Below are 20961 nucleotides of genomic sequence, written 5' to 3' on the forward strand. Positions count from 1 at the left end.
TCTCAAAATTTATGATATTAAGTAGTTTTTTTCTAATCTTCAATTGATTAATTTCATCAAAGTTCTTGAGACAGTATTATACATTTAAAGTAGGAGATTATTATTGGGGGTAACAGGTCGCCGGGCGGGAGGAGTTACTGCGGTGCGCGCGCTCATTGGCTCGTGCGCAGCGGTACGATTGTGGGTCGGTTCGAGGTAAAGTTGGACCGGACGTCAGCTCGCAGGAGGGCAGAAGAACACATGATTTACACCAGACATGGAGAGAGGGGTATGAACGTCATTCTGTCTGTACTTTAGTTTATAACTGTGCGATTTGCTTCAGACGCGCGTTAACTGACGCGACGCAATGAAATGACACCATCATGCGTTTCGCGCATTTGCAGTGTTGAGCAGTTTATTGATTTAAATGTGAGAAATATAGTAAAAGTTTGTCTTTATTAGTGAATAGAAACAGCAGCTTTTTGTTTCGCTTTCAGTATGTTTAAACACGGAAAACAGTTTATGAGGCAAAAAAGTAAGTTCGCGACTTGCACTTTCATCGCTGCTATTATTTAATGTTTATCGATTAACGAAACGACAATAAAAAAGGTCGGTGCGCGTAAATGTGCGTCAGATGTTTGCGTCGCGTATTGCGTCTTGCCACAAAAGTCTCACGTTGAACGTAAAAGTTACATTTCTGATAATATGGCGACACGGCAAACTCTAATATCCTACTTAGCTTTATTAATGATTAAAAATGATTTTATTAGATTGATTTTCATAGTTAAAAAAGCTAAAAAAAAAACGTTTGCAATAAAGCAAAGAAAACTGTAAAACAATATGAGAACAAAAAAATATGCGATACTTTATGCTGCTTAACTAATGTTTGGTTTGTAATTGGACCGTAAACAACACCAATTCGATTTTTACAGACACACAATTAATTTTATTTATTTGTCACTACTCCAGTGATTTTTGTATTTTATTAGGTTCAGCTTAAAATGTCAGTGATTTAAATATAATATAAATTGTGCGTTCAAGAATGCTGACACGGTGCGGACAGAAGCTGAGAGCTTCTTTGATATGCTGGAGGAAAGGAGGCGGGGCAGCGATATAGGCTACGCCCTCCGGACATATACCGCCCAACCATACCGAGGAGCCACGCCCACTTCAACCTGCGCACTCAACAGGATGGTGTTAGAATCGCAGTACCTGAGCTACATCATACAAGAGGTGAGTGTATATAAGCTCAGTTTACAGCTTCCTGAGCTTTTCTGTGAGATTCCATGTAGAGAAATGGAGACTTCTTCCCCCATCTCATTTCTAATGAAGCTATTTTTATTTCGGCCACATTCCTCCATTGCATCTTGTGATGTATAAAGAGCAGCCTATGAGGAATAACATTGTCAGAGATGATATGATCAGGTTTGAATTCTCTCTTTTGCGCACAACCATCCAGGTCGCGGCTGAGAGCCAGGAACCGCGTGAGGTGATTCTGGAAGAGGCGACTGGGATACTGGATGAGATGGCTCAGAACCTGCAGCTGTACTCCGTCCGTCTGCTCGGCTTTGTGATGAACAAAGTGTTCCAGAGTGTGTTTCGCTCCATAAATGTGAACGAGGAAGGACTCACAAGGGTTAGTCATGCAATCTTGTCTCCGACTCTTATTTTGAAATTCTCCTCTCAAGTGGTCCAGAAGCTTCTTTTATTGAGCACTGAAGAAGATCAAATATATGTCCGTATGTCATTTTAAACCCTGTAAGCATTCGCTTTGTGTAAAGAGCAGACGGAGTTCAGGTTTGAGGACGAACAAGATTTTCGATTGGGTAAACTGTCCCCTTCGACCCCTATAGCTCCAGCAGGCCCTTCAGGAGCATCCTGTTATCCTGATGCCCAATCACAGGAGTTACATGGACTTCCTCGTCCTCTCTTACATCATGTTCACATACGACCTCTCTCTTCCCGTCATCGCAGCAGGAATTCGCAAGTATCCGCACATTTTTGTCGGTGGCCAAAATCATAGTTGCATTTTTGGATGACAAATCATAAGACGTGACAAATGCTGGATGAGATGAAGACTTCATCCGTGCACTTTGAGCCAAATGGGTCTCTGCGAATAAGAAATATAAAACATTGACATTTTATGAAATGCAAACTTGCAATGCTGTTGTATGAACTTATCTCTCCATTAACCCCTTATTGTCATTTCGTTCTGCAGCTCTGATGGGGATGAAGCTATTTGGTGAGATGTTTCGGCGTGCGGGTGCATTCTTTATTCGCCGTGGCATTGGCTCAGACAAGCTCTACTGGGCGGTGCTTTCTGAATATGTCAGAACAATCGTCCGGGTGAGAATGAAGCCGATGTTTCCTCATCAGGATTCTTTGTCGAATTCTTTTACTAAAACTGGCCGTATTTGTGCAGACAGGTTATGCGCCTTTAGAGTTTTTTGTTGAAGGGTTACGGAGCAGAACATTGAAATCACTTACTCCGAAACTAGGTGAGTGAACGTTCTCTTAGAACCCGTAAGAAAAATGATGTCCAATTTAAACAACAAACTGCTTTCCGTCATTTTTTATTGCAACGCATTTGCATAGTAGTCATTACGTCACGGTGGATTTCTCAGGTCAGCTCTGTTTTGGCATCTTTACAGGAATGATGCAGATGGTCCTGGAGCCCTTTTTTAAAGGAGAAGTGTTCGATATCACTCTGGTCCCCATCAGCATCAGTTACGACCGTGTGCTGGAGGAATCGCTTCTCGTTCGTGAGCTGCTGGGCGTCCCTAAACCTAAAGAGACCACAGGGGTACACAGCCGAGCTCTTTATCACAGACATCCAAAGTGTTTCAAAAACACAAAACTGAGCGACTCATTGCTCGTTTTAAATCTGCAGGGTTTGCTAAAAGCCAGGACTGTGCTGCAAGAAGATTACGGATGCATGCACGTGTGCTTTGGCACCCCTCTGTCCGTAAGAGACCTGATGAAAGAAAGAGTCATTCGTGTGCAGTACAATCTGATACCCAGGTAAAATACACCGACTTAAGTGTATGTCTGAATCTTGAGTGTATGTCTGACTTGAGTGTATGTCTGAAAAATGTCTGAATCTGTGAAGCCTGTCTGTCCGATTGTAACATCCTTTTAATGTTTGTTTATCCTTACAAAAATATGTTTTTTTTTTCAAGTTTGCTAAAGTATACTTAAGTACAAGTTCAGTCTATTTTTAATGTACTTGGAAGACTTAAAAAGAAATTTGAAGTGATAGTTTACCCCCACATAAAAATTTACTCACACTCTTGTCATTTCAAACCTGTATGAACACAAAAGATGTTTTGAAGAACGTTGTTAGCTGGCCCCCATTCGCTTGCATTGGTTAAGTGTCCATGCAATAGAAGCGAATGGGGTCCAGTGTTATTAGATTACAAACCTTCTTCAAAATATCTTCTTTTGTGTTCGACAGAAGAAGGAAAGTCATGCAGGTTTGACATAAAGAGAGTGTAAATAAATGATAAATTGTTGGGTGAACTATCGCTTTAAGTATGCAGACAGATAAGTCTTTCTCGCACTACTTTTTCACTCATCTTTGATAAAAATAATAATTCAACATTTAAGTTTACACTATTTTAGGCTGAATTAGCTCAAATAAAAAATGTCTTCACTTAAAGCTTATGTAAAGTGTAATCACATGTGACCCTGGATCACAAAACCAGTCTTAAGTAGCACGGGAACATTTTTAGTAAAAGACAAAAATACATTGTATGGGTCAAAATTATCGATTTTTCCTTTATGCCAAAAATCATTAGGATATTAAGTAAAGATCTTGTTCCATAAAGATATTTAAAAAATTTCCAACCCAAAATATATAAAAAACTTTTTTTATGAGCTGATGGCCTGCCACGGCAATTTTCTCAATATTTTGATTTTTTTTGCATTCTCAGATTCCAGAGTTTAAACAGTTGTATCTCAGCCAAATATTGTCCTATTCTAACAAGTCATGCATCAATATAAATCTTATTTATTCAGCTCAGATTATGTAAAAATTAAAATTTTGAAGAAAAGACCCATAATGTACACTTACAAAGAATTTACGTAATAACGTATTCTTAAAAATGACACTTGAAGTGTAAATGTTTTGTAAGGTCCTGGGTTTAATTCCAGAGAACAAATTATGCAAGAAAATATCTTGAATAAACCTTGAACCTGATATCTTTGATAATCATAAGCATAAATGTGAATTTAATAGCACTGTCTGTTTAAAATGGAATACTACAAACATTGTTGTGGTCTACAGTGCATTAAAAAATTAGTTTCTGTCATTTACAGAGACCTTCCAGTTAAACCCAATAAGGAGACACAAGAGTTTGTATCTGGTGTAGCCCACACGGTTGTCCGTCTGCAGGAGAAAAATGTGGTACTGAGCCCCTGGAATCTGATGGCTGTGGTTCTCCTTCAGAACCTGCGAGGGATTGATCTGGACCTGCTGACTCACAGAACACTCTGGCTGAGGAATCTGGTCTCACGGTTCGGAGCTCATCTCAACTGGCCCAGTAAGAGCATTTGTAGAGATCAAATGCCATTAATAAACTAAAATAAAAGGAAATGTGACATAAATCAGCTTAAGTAGCCAAGTTTCTAGTAAAGAATTGATAAAAATCTTTAACAAAATAAAGTTTTTTACTCAACAGACTTCCCAAGGTTCAAAACACTTCAGTGAAACTTCTTTTAATCTGGGATTTTGGCCAAACATGTTACTGGGTTTTGTAGTGCCCAAATACAACAAAACACCCATTCAGGACTGTTCCCATGGCAACCACATAGACTGAACAATACATTTGGGGCAAACAGCATGGAGTTCTTAAGTTTGTGCAATGAATCGTTTGGAAAGAGTACGTGGTTGTTAGGATTCCTGTTAATTGTAAAAATAACATTTTAAAAATGAAATTATTATTTATGCACGGGTGTGAAAGAGAACTTTTATGAGGGGGAAGCACAACATTTACTTTGATAACATAAAAATCTACTCTGGAAGACATAGTACACCCAAAAATAAAAATGACCTCATCATATTTTTGCCTTCGTGTGACTTTTTGTTCTGTGAAGGTATTTTGAGAAATGTTCGTGTAATGGAAGTTAATGGGGTTTAATATTGTTGGGGGACCAACTTTTTGTTTAAAAATTCTTCTTCTGTAAAACAAATTTTTAATTTTAGGGTGAACTATCTTCTTTTTTCTTCTTTTGAAGAGCACGTTTCAGATTCTGAGGTGATGAAATCAAGCATGACCCTGCATCACTCAGTAGTTCACTGTGAGAAGGGGCGTGTCTGTTTAGTGGAGGAGGTGGGTCCCGGACCTGTCAGTCAAGAGGAGGGCGTGTTTAGACGTGCTGCTGCAGTGCTCATGTGTGCCTCCTACAGGAATCCAGCCATACATGTGTTCACAAGACCTGCCATGGTGGCAGTCGCTATGACGACAGCTATAAATAACAGGATGGGTGGGTAGTTTAGAAGACAACCTATTTATCTAATAAAATTTGCGGGTCTGTAACTTTTAACGCCTCTGTGGTTTGTGTTCCAGATGATATTATTCGTCATTTTAACTTTCTGGTGGAGCTCTTTTCTAATGAGTTTGTCTTTGTTCCCGGTCAAAGCGTTCAGGTTAGTATCGCAGTTCAAGCAAAGCTGGAGTACATAAGACATTCATCTAAACATCTCCCTGTCTCTCAGGATTTCGAGGAGGGCTGTTCTTTACTCCAGCTGGCTGGTGTGATTGTCCGCTCTGATGAAGAGATGCATGTGACGGAGGAAGGACGAGAAACCATCGTCTTCCTCAGAGCGATTCTGCAGCCTTTTATAGAAAGTTACCAGGTGATTGTTTTTCTCAGTATAGTGGCTCCAAAAATGTCACAAATCATTATTATATATTGCATAACAAAATATTAATGAAAGATAAATGCAAAAAATTATTCTAAACACTTATCGGATCTACGCCACAAATAAAAACTATACTTGGAAATGTGATGCGTGTTCAGGTGGTGTTCAGGTATCTGTGTGAGGAGAGCTCAGAGACGTTCAGAGAGAAGAACTTCGTACCCAACGTGCGCAGATTTATCATGAAGCTCCTGATAGCAGGTGAGGATCACGATCAAAGTCCAGACTGAATCTGTGCTCACATACAGTACATGCATATCTGTGAAACAAGCTTAATGATTAATCCACATCCACACATACGAGAAAAGTAATTTGTTTTCACTTTTACATATTTTTTTTTTCATTAAGCAGAAATTTTCACATTTCATCACAGAGCTGAGCGAACAATAAGTAGTTTACCGAGCCATGTTTACAAAAACATTAAAATGAACAGATTATATTTTATTTCAACAAAAACAGAGCTAGAAAGTTTATAGCTTGGGGTTTGTAAGGTAAGATGGAACATGTTTTCACTGTCTTCCGTCTCTCTTTTAGGTGAAGTTCAGTCTTATGAATGTTTATCATCTGATGTGCAGAAGAACGTTCTCACGGCTTTGCTAAGGATGACGGCTGTGACCAAAACAAAAGTGTAAGCAACTACAACACCCAGGTTTTCTTTGTGTGTTTGATATGTGTTTAATGATAGAAATGCAGATAATAATAATGACTCTCTCTCTCTTTCAGTGAAGAACAGAATGAGTTCACAGTGAACACAGCTGCAGTGAAGAGAACATGGACTTTTTTAAGTAAGTATATTGTTTAATTTTGCACTCCATTCATCAAACTGAAAGAGAAATAACTATAACCTCATATGATATGATTTTATGTTTTGACTCTATTAATACAGTGGCTTAATGTTTTATACATTATCTCCATGACAGATGGTGTATTGACCCCTCGGATCAGTTTAGACGCCAGACTGTGATGAAAACAATAGGATGACACTCATTCTGTCTTTCACGACTGGACAACCACTCATGGTCACCTGCATTTTCACCCTCGACTGAATTTGGTTTGAGTGATTAGACACCTGTAATTTATTTGGTGTTTATTTGGTGTTGATCAAATCACCAAAATAAGATCTTCATATCGGCTGAACACATCTATTACATGAGGGTTTGTGATAACTGGCATCCGACAAAAAGATTAGACCTCAGCTTGTATAGGACATGTGAATACCACATAGATCATAATTTACATATTGAAACGACAATTTAGGATCTGATTTGATCTTAAATGTGTTATTTTAAAGATGGATACTTGACATGCAGAAAGCATGTTTTAATATTAATATTCAAATAACTGAATTAATAAAGAAATACATTATTTTTAAAAGAAAAATAAAGATGATGGATAAGTAATGTATATTCCTTGATTTTTTTTAACTACAGTTTAAAAGATGGGACAAAAGACTTTGATCAATAATGATATAAAGGTAATTACTAGCTATTTAAACCCCACCATTAGGCTACCCCCTCTTACATCGTCTCGAACCTCCTGTAATGCACTATTTTACATCATTTTGTAGTATAAATATTGTTTTTAGTGTTTACATATAGATCAGTGTGTTCACACTGAAAATTCAATTTTGTAGTATAAATATTGTTTGTAGTGTTCACATATAGATCAGTGTGTTCACACTGAAAATTCAATTTTGTAGTATAAATATTGTTTGTAGTGTTCACATATAGATCAGTGTGTTCACATTGAAAATTCAATTTTGTAGTATAAATATTGTTTGTAGTGTTCACATATAGATCAGTGTGTTCACACTGAAAATTCAATTTTGTAGTATAAATATTGTTTGTAGTGTTCACATATAGATCAGTGTGTTCACACTGAAAATTCAATTTTGTAGTATAAATATTGTTTGTAGTGTTCACACATAGATCAGCGTGTTCACATTGAGAAGTCAATCAGCCAATCAGAAACGTCCTTTTTCCGTCAGCGTCCAGTTCTTCTCCCCTGACTTCTCCTCCGCTTCACTGACGTGATCGCATCCTGCCAATATTCCGCCAGGAATTCCTCCACCTGTTCTCCTTCTTTCAGCATCGCCAGCCTCTGCCTCTCCTGGTTTTTCTCCCATTCCTCCTTCCCAGCACCCAGCACCCGCTTTTGCTGCCACCGCACCGTGGAAAGCAGGAGAAACAGCGCCCCCTGTAGCACGTGCCGCACACATACACACAGAGTCGAAACTACAGACAACAAGAGCGTGCAAGATTCCCAAAACAAACACAGTCCCTCGAAGAAGTGAACATCAGTGTTAGTTAAACGGTTTTCCGGTGAAATGTCAACAGTAGTTTGATGCATAGATTCGGCGAACTGTCGCATGGCCCGGCGCAGGGGTAAAAGCGCCAGATACAGCTGACACACAGCCACGGTCAACGAGTGAAGAACCAGACGAATCTCGTTAATAGTTTTGCCTTTGAAATAAAAAACACGTGGTTAAAGTTGACAGTGTTCATGATAAGTGAATAGCCTATGTGTCTCCTCATTTAAGCGAATAGGACAACATATTGTAAAACCTCAAACTCATTTGTTAAAAAGCGTCTTTACCATCCACGAAGCAAATGATCCAAATAATCACGATAATCCACATAATCAGGTACATACACATGTTAAATGGCAAATAAAATCGGCTGGTGGTGGAAATGGAATGATAAACTGTTCACGATAACCGAAACTCATGATACGTCACGCCCTCAGACGTGTAAGGAAACCAGGAAAGATATTTTTAGAACATAAGTATCTTTAACTTAGATCTTGCATTGTGTTTAACATCACTACTGGTGCTGGGTATAGAGCCTCAACCCTTATGCAAATAAAATATTGATTCGTATTAACTGTCAGTATAAAAAAATGTTTAATAAAGGCCTATATTTAAAAATATGTTGTAGCCTAGATGTTACAGTATTGCAGTATATTGAATAATACAAAAGTAATAACATTTATTGAAAAATAGTCTATAAGCAATTACATGGATTTAATACATGTGATATTTATATGTATTCATTTAGCAGACGCTTTTATCCAAAGCGACTTACAAAGAGTTAAGAGTTATTTAATATATTGCATTATATTGTTCAGGATATTCATATATATTTTAATTTTATAAAGGACAATATACCGGTTTACCACAACGGTGAGATTAAAACTGTTATTTTCGATATTGTGTTAAACTACCAACATATAATCGCGTAAATAATTCAGCACTCATTTAATATTCTACACGAAGAGCCACATTGATAAAGAAGAGCAGCGTTATTGAAAAAACACATTTCAAAAGATTTCGCTAGAATGTTGTTAACATGATGTTTTGACATTGACACTCTTAAAGAACGACAGGACAAGAATCATGTTTAGCACAAAAACAGTACATTTAATTCAAGTGTTCCCCAGCACAAGTGCACTGGAAAGTAGCCTTTATTTTGGCTTCCTCCCCTTTCACTGCGTACAGAGAGAGAGAGAGAGAGTTATGGAAGGATGAGCTGCTACTTTAACATCCTAAAGACCATCAAAATACAACAGAACTACAGCCACACTGAGAGAGAGAGAGAGAGAGAGAGAGAGAGCGAGGCTAAGGGACGATTCACATTTCGCGCCTGAAACCGCGCCGCGTGCCGCTTTCTCTCTTCAAATTACCCGCGGTACGCACTCCGAAAAGTTGAACTATTTCCATCTCGATGCGGCGCTGAGTCGCCAGGCAAAATGCCGCATGCGCGTCGCGACCGCATCGCCCTCTATTTGCACGCGCCTGCCGCACGTCTACATTTAAAGTAACGAATATGCGCGCGGAAAAGACGCGAAATGTGAATCGGCAGATAATGTGTAATAAAAACTGAGTGAGTAAAACGATCCTAAACGTGTGATTTAAGTGGGCTTTGTAAAGAGAGAGAGAGAGAGAGAGAGACCAGTGACATTTAGATGTACGAGGCTGTAGGCAATAAATATTGATGCAACAACAATAATATATAAAACAAACATTACAGTATGACTGTAGCGAGAGTACATGGCGGGAGTATGTAGATAGGAATGCTGGGTAATGTAGTTTTGCCATCATTTTCAAGCAGTTGTGTTACAGTGTACAGTATTTTAGCCTTCAAGTCCTCTTGGGAAGTTATGAAGGCGGAAGTCGTAGTTACGATGTGATGCGCGTTGGAGTGATTTTGCTCAAAAAAATATCTGTGCTCTGGCAATTTCATTTTTCTAATTTTTTTATTGACAATAACTCAACAAAATGAAGAGCGATGGTGCGTAGCCGATGTTTTATCTGTGAACGGTAACGTTCTTGTGTTTTAACAGAGAATGATAAGCTCTGTAACTTTTTATTTTTGACAGTACGCAAAACAGACAGTCAGCATTTACAAAGATTCTTTGATAGACACATACCCAACTTTGGTCTGTAAAAAAATCCAGCATTTTCGAATAGTAATTATGTGACGTTCCCGTGCGCTCATCTCGTAAATACGATCATTCCGACATGACTTGAAGGGAGGATATGAATACGGTATGAATGGATGTTTTTTGTTTTCTTTTACTGAGAGGCACACACTACAGTAAAGTCTAGGCTAAACACATGATTCTGTACATTTTTATTCTTCTTTTTTACTATTACATTTTTATCAAGTACAAAGTTAAAATGCTTTTGTTAATATATTCATAAAAGAGTAAAATAATAGTGCTTTTTCAAGACTACACAACTTAAAAACAGTCATTTTCAAAACCAATCAAATCTAAATTCCTTAACGATATAGTTTCACGGTCATTCTTTTCTCATTTAAGAATAAATTGTATAGCACCTTTTTGAAACGCCTTCACTGCAACGTCGCATTCAAAAACCTCACGCGAGACCCCGCCTCCTTTAAAGCAGAAAACGGGTGGTCGAGGGGTCTCAACATCATCTCCTGTCAATCATCTTCCCACACGACAGTTCATAAATTAGAAAACGATTCTCTGGCTGATGCGTTAGTTGGACACGCCTTTCGACATCACTGGCTCAAAGCTCCGCCTTCGACCCTATTTATTATAACAGCCATGCATATAATCGTACACTAGCCAAATATCACGGCAGAATTACTCGAAATGAATTTGAAAACACCAGCACACGAAACGTAATAAAATGCTAAAAAATGCAAACGTAACTATGTACATTTCACCTACCATTGAAGTCTCGACTAAAAACAATCAAACCTCACGTCGCATTACAGGATTTACCAATCTTCACCAAACGAACACGAACAGACTCTAAGGCTACGAGCGGTTGGATCCGGCACAGTGCCACAAAGAATCGACTCTACCACACGTTTAATGAAGAGCATCCTGCATTTAAAACACTGTGAACTGTTACGTCTCTCGAAATTACATTAGAACTAAATTTTGTGAATTTAATGCAATGAAAAAAGCTTTTTTTGAATGTGGTTATGCACTTGACTTCGCTCCGAAAGACGGTCTTGATTGTGAATCGTGAACATTGTGCACAATTTCGGGATACTGTGCACAAGTTAACTCCTAATAACGACTGTTTGTAACACTTCATTTAAACAACTTTATAACAATTATAACCTTTGGATAACAACTCCAAAATGTTCAAATGACAGGATGTTTCACCTTAATATGAGTTTCTCTAAAGCAGAGGTTTACTACAACATGTGGACCAAAAGCTATTTCAACACGTAATCGACTGTAATATAACCGTTCACATCTGAATCTGCAAATAAAATTGTACAACCTTCATGAGCTGGCGACATTAGCCATGAATCCGAAGCTTTGATGAAGCCAAAACCCCATTTGCTTCCTTTCCTTGTGTAAATGTTGCCTTTATAAACTCTCCCCCCTTTTCAGGGGCAAAATCCTCGATTTTCAAGAACGAGCATCTCCGTCAGCACCAGGTTCCTGTTTACTTAGACCGGAAACAGGATTATAAAACAGCAAGCAGAGTAGAGTTGTACAGTAATCCAGTTTTGTGTGTAATCCAAGTGTGAAATTTCTGGTCACACCGAAATAAGCCACGCTTACCGCAAGAGTCTGGGAGCACCGTGTGACCTGGGTTCATGGCATCACACAAATGGGCCACTTTCCCAGAATCCTGAGCGAGAAGCACAACATACATTAGACTACCAGAACCACAGGAGGGTAGATTGGTAACGCTAGTCGGTGTGTAGATTAGCATGTTGTCCAAACACCAGTCTGATCCTTAAAGGACGTCCACACTGTAGCCATCTGCACTCCTAAGGGCAGCCGCTGCGATGCATTGTTGCATTTATTTTGAATATAAAACAGGATGCAGAATTCTATTTTAAATCTGATTTACATTTAGTAAATCTAGGTTTCAGTCAGGATTAAAACAGACTGTTACTTTCAGAATTTTATGTCAGTAATAACGTCATAAACGCAACTAGAAATTTGCATGTTATAAATGAAACAGCAATTTTTTATTTTAAGGTTCAAAAGGTTTTTCTTCTGAAAAGAGATGGTGACACCTGTTTCACGACTATTAAGATTATAAATCTGGATCATTTCTTGAATTTAGGAAATAAAACGCCTGTCGTTATTATTTCTCATTATTTCCTTATTCTGGGTATTTCTCATTTAATAATAATGGTATTTTTTATTATTATCTTCTCATTTACTGTAAAAATATGAATACAGTAATGACGGTTAAAAAAACTGGAATCATTGAACTTGAAATAAGCATCAAAAGCATTAAAACAAAAATACTTCGCGTATGAATATTGAATATTCCTGGTAAATTTTTGGTAAATTGTAATTAATTTTTTTAAAAATAAATTTAGATTGTAATAATTTGCATTTTCTTTTTAATTTCCGTTTATTTAAAAAATAACCTTCATTTTACTGGCTATCCTACTATAGCATGAAAAATTGCTTGATAAGTGTCTTTGTTCTGTTAAACACGAAGATATTTCGAAGAATGTGGCACTTCACTGTAATTCTTCCTACATTGATAGTCAATGGTGTCCAAGAACTGTTTGGTTACAAGTTTTCTTCCAGATAAATTCTCTGTGTTTATCAGAACAAACTCGGTGAGTAAATGATGACAGAACTTTTGTTAGCGGGTACACTGTCCCACTAAAGTCTTAAATTCCTAGAAATTATGCAAAACTCTGTCAAGCAAAACTTTTCTGAAGTGCAATTCCATTGTGTGGCCAATTCAATTGACATTCCAATATATAAACAGAAAGAAAGCCAGTATACTTTCATCTATATTCCCGGCTCCTTATGCTGCCCATCACTAAAAAATGGCCGACTAAGTGTGGACGACCTTTCTCACAGTTCACGAGAGAGAAAAACCGAACCGAACGCGAAACACAATCAGGGAACGGAAACAAAGCACCATAAAGCTGCACCATGAATTTCTGCGGCACCACTGATTTACTGCACCAACAGTAGAGACACATGCACGGTCTTGAAACTACACAACATCCCTGATACCTGACTGAACACACACACACAGAGTAATGTACAGTAAACGTGGTGGTATCTGGACAAGCATTCGGAAAAAAACATGTCGTCGAATCCTACGGAAATAATTCCACCTGTATCTATCTGTGGAAGGTTTGATTTTGGCGTCTATTTGCTGGAGTCATATTGCATCAGAGACGACTGCAAACGTGGACGACAGAGGAAGAGTCCGTCTCACGGAGAAAAAATAAAGTTGTGACACTTTAAAGGTGACATGCGTAGTTTCTCTCACTGACGGCTCCAAACGCAAATACATAACGTCGCCTGTCATTGGTCGAACAAACAGGACGTCCCCGCTCCCAATTCACAAACAAAGCAATGTTTTGATAGCACCACAGACCCACAGTGTTTACACTTTTCTGAACAACCAAAGTATTTCAACATCATAAAAATTACACACTTCACCTTTAAGTATGCAGTGTGAGTGTATGGGTGTGTAACAAAGCGTGTGTGTGTGTTGTTTGACAAAGCTCTCTCACTATATGTGCCCTATAGAATCCCAGCATTAAAGGCCTTATATATGGCTGTGCATTGTGTTGGTATTGCTGAGAGAGAGAGAGAGAGAGAGCACCATTGTTGAGTTAGTTGAGTTAATGAAGAGTTACCGTAGTAACTAGTAGTAGTACCGTAAAAGAGCATATCAACTGTAAACAGTGTATTGTTGATTCTTCAAGCACAGCTTCTCTCTCATGGAAAGTGTGTGTTTATGCGTGAAAATAAATGTCATGTTCCAGACACACCGTATCCTAACCAGGTGCTCCAAGTGAGCTTTTTGTCACCAGCTGTTTGTTTCGCTTCTTATGTCGTCTTGTTCCTCGCATAAGACAATTTGAGGAGAATTACAGGACACAGATTTATGATTTTGCAACAACTGCTTAATTTTCATGACAATTCCCAAACTTACTTTCGCCTCCCAAAACATTTTGTGTAATAATTATCAATGTTTTCAATTTCATATTTTTATGCGTGACAGAAAAAATGTGAGTGCGATACACTTTACAATTAAACTGTCGAGGCATTTCTAAAATATTATGTATGAGAATTTGGCGTTCATTTTTATTAATTGTCAGATACATTTTTTACCATTTAAAAAAACGTCCTCAAACATCATGTCTTTTATGTGAATTAGAATTTTTTTTATTTCTCTTAAAGATGTCGAATGTGTTTTGACTGACTGAAATTTGGATATATCAATAAAAACGATAAAACTCGATGCTAAAAATGCTAAAAACCATGGCCTTACACCTGGTCAGAACACGGTGTGACACTTGATTTAGAGTCGGAACGGTTTATCATGTTCGAGTATTTCGTTTCCAGAGAGCGTCTGACAGTTTGTGCTCTATATTTCACCCGCTCTATCTGACAAACGCACAATGTCTCTGTCAGTTTTGCGAGAGAGGAAGAGTTGTCGCAGCTGGAACATGACAAAAGTCTAAAACAACAGACAATACCATACATAAAACCTCAAATAAATATCCGAAATGTGGCTGTCTAGTGAGTTTGAGTATAAGAATAGCACCAGCCATTCACAGGCCACCAGCGAAACGAACACAAGAGGGCGGAGGTTATTGGAAATGCAAATAAGGAAGGAGAGGGAAGCCATCCCGTCGCGTGGTGGGCGGAGTTTCAGACACAGGCGAAGTATTCCTTCAGCGGGGCAAAGAGGTGCCGTATGACGGGCACGCTCCAGGACCTTCCCAGAAGCCTCTGCCTGGCGAGACGACTCATGTTTGACACGTCGGTGTAATGGACGGGGAAGCCAAAAACTCTGTAACACGGACATGGAACGTGTTATATCTCACCCCAAAGAAAAACAAAACAAAAAGTGAACACAGCCCTCACCTCTCCATCTCTGTACACCATAGGATGTCCTCTTTGCTGTCCATGTAGACAGGAAAGTGCTGGTCTTTGCCCTGTTTTATAGAGTTTGAGCGAGTCGTGATGGTTCGCACTTTAGCAAACTACAAAAAAACAAAGCCGGAGTGAATGACGGCCACGTTTTCTATTCACAACCACTGTCGACCTTAACATCTTATAGTTTAAACTGAGCAAGATTTTAAGTCTTTTCATCAACTTTGTCCCATACAGTCAAACTAAAAAAGGAAAACACACAAACCTTTGCTGTGCGTCCATGTTCCAGACAGTCTTGCAGGTCAATCTTATCATTTACCATGGCAGCCAGAGGCCTGAGAGTTATGGGAGAGGTCAAGATTAAGGTCAAAGGTCAATGTTAATGATAGAATATGAGAGAGAGAGTTGATTATTTTGTCTGTGAAGGTCTGTTTCTCAGCAGAGTTCAGGGTTTGTTCAGCTCTCTATCCCCAACTGTGAGCATCAGTAAAAGTGATGTTTATGTTTTTCAGCCGCTGTCATACCTGCTCATTCCAGGTAAGTTTCCCCAGAAGTATCGAGCTCTGTGTGCTGCCGACACTTCTTTGGCATCGATCATCACAGGATTACACTGAACATACCAAGAATAAAAAAGGGAATCAACTTATTCTATAGTAAAATAATAAAATACCATCGCAAGTTGCATGTTTTTAAACGGCACACTTAAGCAAAACATTTCACAAATGTGTTCAATATGAATAAATAAAACATGACATATACTGTTCAAAATGATAAACAATGCATTTGGACACTTTCTGGTTGCTCAGAAGTAAGATCGTGTCTACAGTTACCGTGTTAAACTGTGTTGTGAGTAAATTGGACAAACTGAATCTATTTCTAACAAATCCTGAAACCATTTCATCACTTGCCTAAAGACGTATATTATTTTGTGACCACGTGTGGGCAGCACTTTTAACTGAAGGTTAACTTTGTCCTTCATTTATTTAGATCATTTAACCAAAATATGTAATTGAGGGTCTGCTTTTGGTGTCTAAGTGTGTGTTTTGTGTGTACACACCTCCAGAAAGCGTGAGATGTCTCTTTTGTCACTGACTCCCATGGCTACAACGTTCTCAAACAGCCAGAAGAAAGGTCGATCATCTCCATTTTTAGGCCGAGCTTCATGAAGAAGCCGATAAAACTCAAAAAACAGACGGCCAGTTCCTTCTGTGAAATACACACACAATACACTCAAAACCATCGTGTAATACTGGGGTTCCCAAACTTTTCAGTCCGCGGCCCACAAAATAACAGTGCCAGGGACTCGAGACCCCCACAATCCTCGGAGGTGGGTTAAGTATACAACATTGTGTGCAACTGTGCACCCTGCGTTGTCTTTGGTCGATATCAACCAACGTTTCATTTCGACAAATAAAAATATACTAAACTTATAAAATAAAATACTCTGCATCCACATATGAATAATTTACGTGGTACTGTATGACTTGCTGCACCTGACCTAATGTGGTTGCTTACGTGAGCCTCAGGGGTCACGATCGAGTGGGAGGAAATTCCAAAGGCTGATGGCTTTTTATTTGCTTGGTTTTATTTTGAACTGAACTAATATTTTTATATTTTGTTACACTTATCGATTAAATAGGCTATTCCTAATATTATTTTTTTCTTCTAGAAATCATCTTGTGAGCCCACCCTCGTGACCTTGCGACCCCCCATGGGGTCCGGACCCCTACATTGGGAACCCCTGGTGTAATACGACAGCTTGAAACACACACAACAAAAAACAAATGTCTCCGAACTTTATCAGGAGCAAGTATTCCAGCGCTACATGTATCATTAGAAACATCATATATGTGAATTGACATCTATGAATTTGAAGCAGACGTCGTACCGAAAAGCCCTTTCCTGGCAGGGTTGACGATAGACAGGTCATTACAAGGACTTCCACCAATCACAAGATCAAACGGCCCCCACTCCTGAATCTACAGAGACAACAAATTTGATTTTATTCAATTTTAGTTATATAGCGCTTTTTTCAATGTTGTTCAACAGGACAAAAAAATAAATTTTAGAATACAGTACAGTACATGGATTAGAAAGAGTAAGAGCATTCTAATAAAGCAATTTTAATTGAATTTACAGAACCATGATCTACTCTAATATCAGCACTGTCCCAGTGAGCAAGTCAACATGGACAAGAGTCGAGGAACCAAAACTGCAATGATAAAAAATAAAATAATTGTGAAAAAGAAGTCTCCTCTGACGTGTTACAGCTGCACTCAGTAACTTTACTTTAAAAGTTACAGAGTAGATGTTTTTGATTAGTGAGGAGAGCTTATTTGTCGTGAGTTATTAAATGTATATTTGAAGAGTTTGGTTCTAAAGTTAGATAATATTTTCAAAAATCATATTTTTTAATTATGTTTTTATTGTGTTTTATTTTGTAAGTTAGATGTATTTTCTGAGTTATTATGGCTTAATCAAAACAAACCAACTGCAGTTTTATCAAGATTAATTGGAATGCACAATAATGATTTCTTAAACAAAAATCTGACGTATCTCATTTTGGAACCAAACTCTTCATTTGTTAAAAGCTGTTCAAGGCGAGATTCACATTTTGCATCTTTTACGTGCGCACAAGTTTGTTATTTTAAATGTAGACCGGCGGGGCCGCATTGAGATGGAATAGTTCAACTTTACACAGTGCCGCGTGCGCACCGCAGGTCAATTGACATCTTGTTTTCGGCGTGGTTTTAGACGCCAAATATGAATCGGGGCTTTAGCCCATTGCACATTGAGTCCGAAACTTGCATCTGAAATTTCCGCACGTTAAAAAATAAATTCGACCTCAAGTTGGGTCAATCACATTTACACACTGCCTCCGATATTTTCGTGCGTCATCAAAAAAATTCGGAGCGTGTTCGATTTTCTGTGTTTCTCGCATCAGTAGCAAGCGTTTTGAGGGGGCTTATTTTTTCCAGAGACACCATACAAACGAGAGTCAAATACGAAAAAATGCGTACGAAATTTCGGACTGTACGTGCAAAGATTTTAAATCTGAATTTGTTAACACTACTTTTGCAACCGATATCAAACAACAGAGGAAACACAACACAAGACGGTCACAGAGAAAGAGCGAGGGATCAAATGTATGTCCGCAAGACAGAGACATACAGTGAGAGAGAGAGACTCACATGTTTGTGTGTGACGTTCCTCACATCTCCCACATACATGATTCGTCCCTTGTGTCGAACCATCCCGACTGTGATAGAGTCTTCACAAACCTCCGACGCCACATACCGCTCCACATGAATGCCCAGATCCCTCAGCACCAGCAGCCCTGAGGAAACAATCACATGTCTTTATGTCTCACGCTTTTATCAAGAGCAACTTAAACAACGAGGAAAACAATAACGCTATTCATCTTGAGAAGACGGTTATATTCGATTCGAGGTGAACTCTTGCAATATTTTTTCTATAGTTGTTTGCGGAGGGAAGTCAGTCACATGGGTTTAGAAGGACATGATGGTGACAAACATGCGGTAACAGGTGTTAATTGACAGGTGTGATCTCACCTGTGGCAATGCCATCAAATAAAGAGAGCACTCTGACTGGCTGTCTCTTCTCTGCCGGTACTGGCGAAAATAATGTTGGTGGTTCCTGATAAGAGAAAAAAGAAAAGCTTGAATGACTGATCTCTCCTACATATCAGTGAGATTACACGGAAACGTCTCATCTTCATTTTAGACATTAAATGTTCATGGCGAGAGACGTGTTAAACAAAAACAGTTTTCAAGTGTCAGAAGTCTCAAGTCTTCATAAGAGTTTCAGGAGAGATCTCAATAATGTCTCAAACTGAGCTCAGATTTGTCGGGTCTACAATCAAAAGTCAATATGACTGAAGATCTCAATAAGAGCTCAAACATTTCTCATCAAATTGACCCAAACTACAGTCATGGTACAGCTTCATTCTCTGAATGTGTTTCTCTGAATGTGTTTCAACGATTGCTTTTTCATTGTTTCTCTTGTTTGTCTATTTAGCAATTTGAGGACTAACATCTTAATTGATGCTTAAATGAAACACAACTGGAAACTTTTTATCTAAAGGCAAAATATGACATCTGCGTTTTGGATTATCTGAGGCAGGATTCACAAAGACAAAATTTAAGATTGTTCTTTGAAAAAGTAAAGAAAGCGTTATAAGAGCATTCCTTCTTTAGAAGTTCTCAAATGTTTTCTTAAGAACATCTTCATTTTTTCATAAGAGTAAAATGACGTTTGCTTTGTAAATCAATCATGAGAAATAAAAAAAACTACAGCCCTCTACTTCCCGGATATATGATGTCACTATTCCGAGTGCTTTTAATAACCTCCGCCCACAGGAATACGCCAAAAAAGGGGCGAGGCCTTCCTCAGAAAAGAGGGAGAGCCGCCGGAGTAGTGTTTTCGGTTATCAGAGATTGTAAACATTTGACTGAGCTACGCGCTAAACTACTTTAACTTTCATCACAGTCCTACAGCTGGTAATAAGAATTCAGCTACACACATTCTAAGATAACCAACACTCAAATAACAGCTTCCATGTCTTTAACATCGGCTCTGAAAGCTGTTCTGTGTAATACACTGATATTGTATGTGTGTGCGCGTACCTCTTAAACACTTCTATGAAATGTCCTTTGAAGTCCTGCTTGCAAATGTCTCTGGTCAATCTGCTTGATTTTGTTATCCAACTTGGGTCCAATATTAAAAGGCAAAACTAACGCTTCTGTTATTAGTGTTAATAAATATAACAGGTCTGACTCAATCGGTCGGTGTAATTATCCTCGCCGGCCATAATTGGAAACATGTGTGATTTCTAACAAAGATTGACGTTTGCACATGCACTCGCAGACTTCCGTTACAATTCGATCTATCCGCATGTGTTTAACTGATGAAGTGAAGTTGACGCCATTGACACTCTTTATTGTATAAGCCAAAGTTTATGAATACACGTGCACTGAGAGGGGCACCGACCAATCACAACAGCCTGAGAAGCGAAAGCTCGCTGATATGGTATGGGTGGGACATCTTCAGACACAAACTCCAAGCGGGTAACTAATCACGATACCCTGGTCAGCTTTACTGTACAATAGACTTGAAATATGTGAAATATAAAGCGTTTTTTGAAATTAGAAACATGAACATTCACTGTTACATAGTCAAAGCCTCAAAAACAGCAATAGAATGGCCCCTTTAAATGATTGTTTCAGAAAAACATGGCATTTAAGAAGAATGATCTTCTAGTACACCGTCTTAGACCATCTAGCATGTTCCAAACACTTTGGATTTTGCAGCAGTGTTTTAACCTGTTTTGCTTACTTTGGTTGTTCACAATTGTCTGAAAACGTTGAGAATATGTGCAGCCATCATGTGAAACAAGAGACGCTATATGAACTCACAAATTCCTGGTCGTGGTTGTTGGCGAAGAACAGCTGCAGACGTGAAGTCCAATCATCTCTGCGTCTCAAGAGGCCACAGACGTTTCTACTGCAGCACATGTAACAGTTCCAGGGGTCTTCACGAATCGCTACCTGCGCAGAACCGGCTCCCACCAGCAGATCCACACATTCCACACAAAAACACCTACACACACATACGCAGTCAGTTTACACAGATCTCTCTTTCTTCAAACCTGCAAAGAGTGATTTATACTTTGA

The 20961-nt window shown here is 38.6% G+C and overlaps 2 protein-coding genes across 3 annotated transcripts in view; one reads left to right on the forward strand and one right to left on the reverse strand.

Annotated features, from left to right (window-relative positions):
* Nucleotides 1–147: 147 nt before the first annotated feature.
* gnpat2 (glyceronephosphate O-acyltransferase 2) lies at nucleotides 148–7299 on the forward strand. The gene is made up of 16 exons (XM_056765271.1): nucleotides 148–268; nucleotides 1021–1212; nucleotides 1439–1615; nucleotides 1833–1962; nucleotides 2198–2325; nucleotides 2402–2477; nucleotides 2631–2782; nucleotides 2870–3000; nucleotides 4297–4520; nucleotides 5215–5463; nucleotides 5547–5626; nucleotides 5696–5836; nucleotides 6001–6100; nucleotides 6434–6527; nucleotides 6623–6684; nucleotides 6820–7299. The coding sequence occupies exons 1-16, from the start codon at nucleotides 257–259 to the stop codon at nucleotides 6861–6863; spliced, it is 1992 nt and encodes a 663-aa protein (XP_056621249.1). The 5' UTR covers nucleotides 148–256; the 3' UTR covers nucleotides 6864–7299.
* A 1992-nt stretch (nucleotides 7300–9291) lies between these two features.
* Nucleotides 9292–20961, reverse strand: part of dnmt3aa (DNA (cytosine-5-)-methyltransferase 3 alpha a) — a 39041-nt gene continuing 27371 nt past the window's right edge. For both annotated transcript variants that reach the window (XM_056763905.1, XM_056763904.1), the window contains 9 exons: nucleotides 20704–20887; nucleotides 18841–18925; nucleotides 18460–18605; nucleotides 17157–17247; nucleotides 16326–16474; nucleotides 15793–15878; nucleotides 15534–15603; nucleotides 15260–15378; nucleotides 9292–15185 (listed from right to left, as the gene is read on the reverse strand). In XM_056763905.1, the coding sequence (XP_056619883.1) occupies nucleotides 15044–15185; nucleotides 15260–15378; nucleotides 15534–15603; nucleotides 15793–15878; nucleotides 16326–16474; nucleotides 17157–17247; nucleotides 18460–18605; nucleotides 18841–18925; nucleotides 20704–20887 (1072 nt within the window). In that variant the 3' untranslated portion in view covers nucleotides 9292–15043. The remainder of the gene's footprint in view (nucleotides 15186–15259; nucleotides 15379–15533; nucleotides 15604–15792; nucleotides 15879–16325; nucleotides 16475–17156; nucleotides 17248–18459; nucleotides 18606–18840; nucleotides 18926–20703; nucleotides 20888–20961) is intronic.

Source organism: Triplophysa dalaica, chromosome 13 (genome assembly GCF_015846415.1).
Source record: "Triplophysa dalaica isolate WHDGS20190420 chromosome 13, ASM1584641v1, whole genome shotgun sequence".
Taxonomy (NCBI): Eukaryota; Metazoa; Chordata; class Actinopteri; order Cypriniformes; family Nemacheilidae; genus Triplophysa; species Triplophysa dalaica.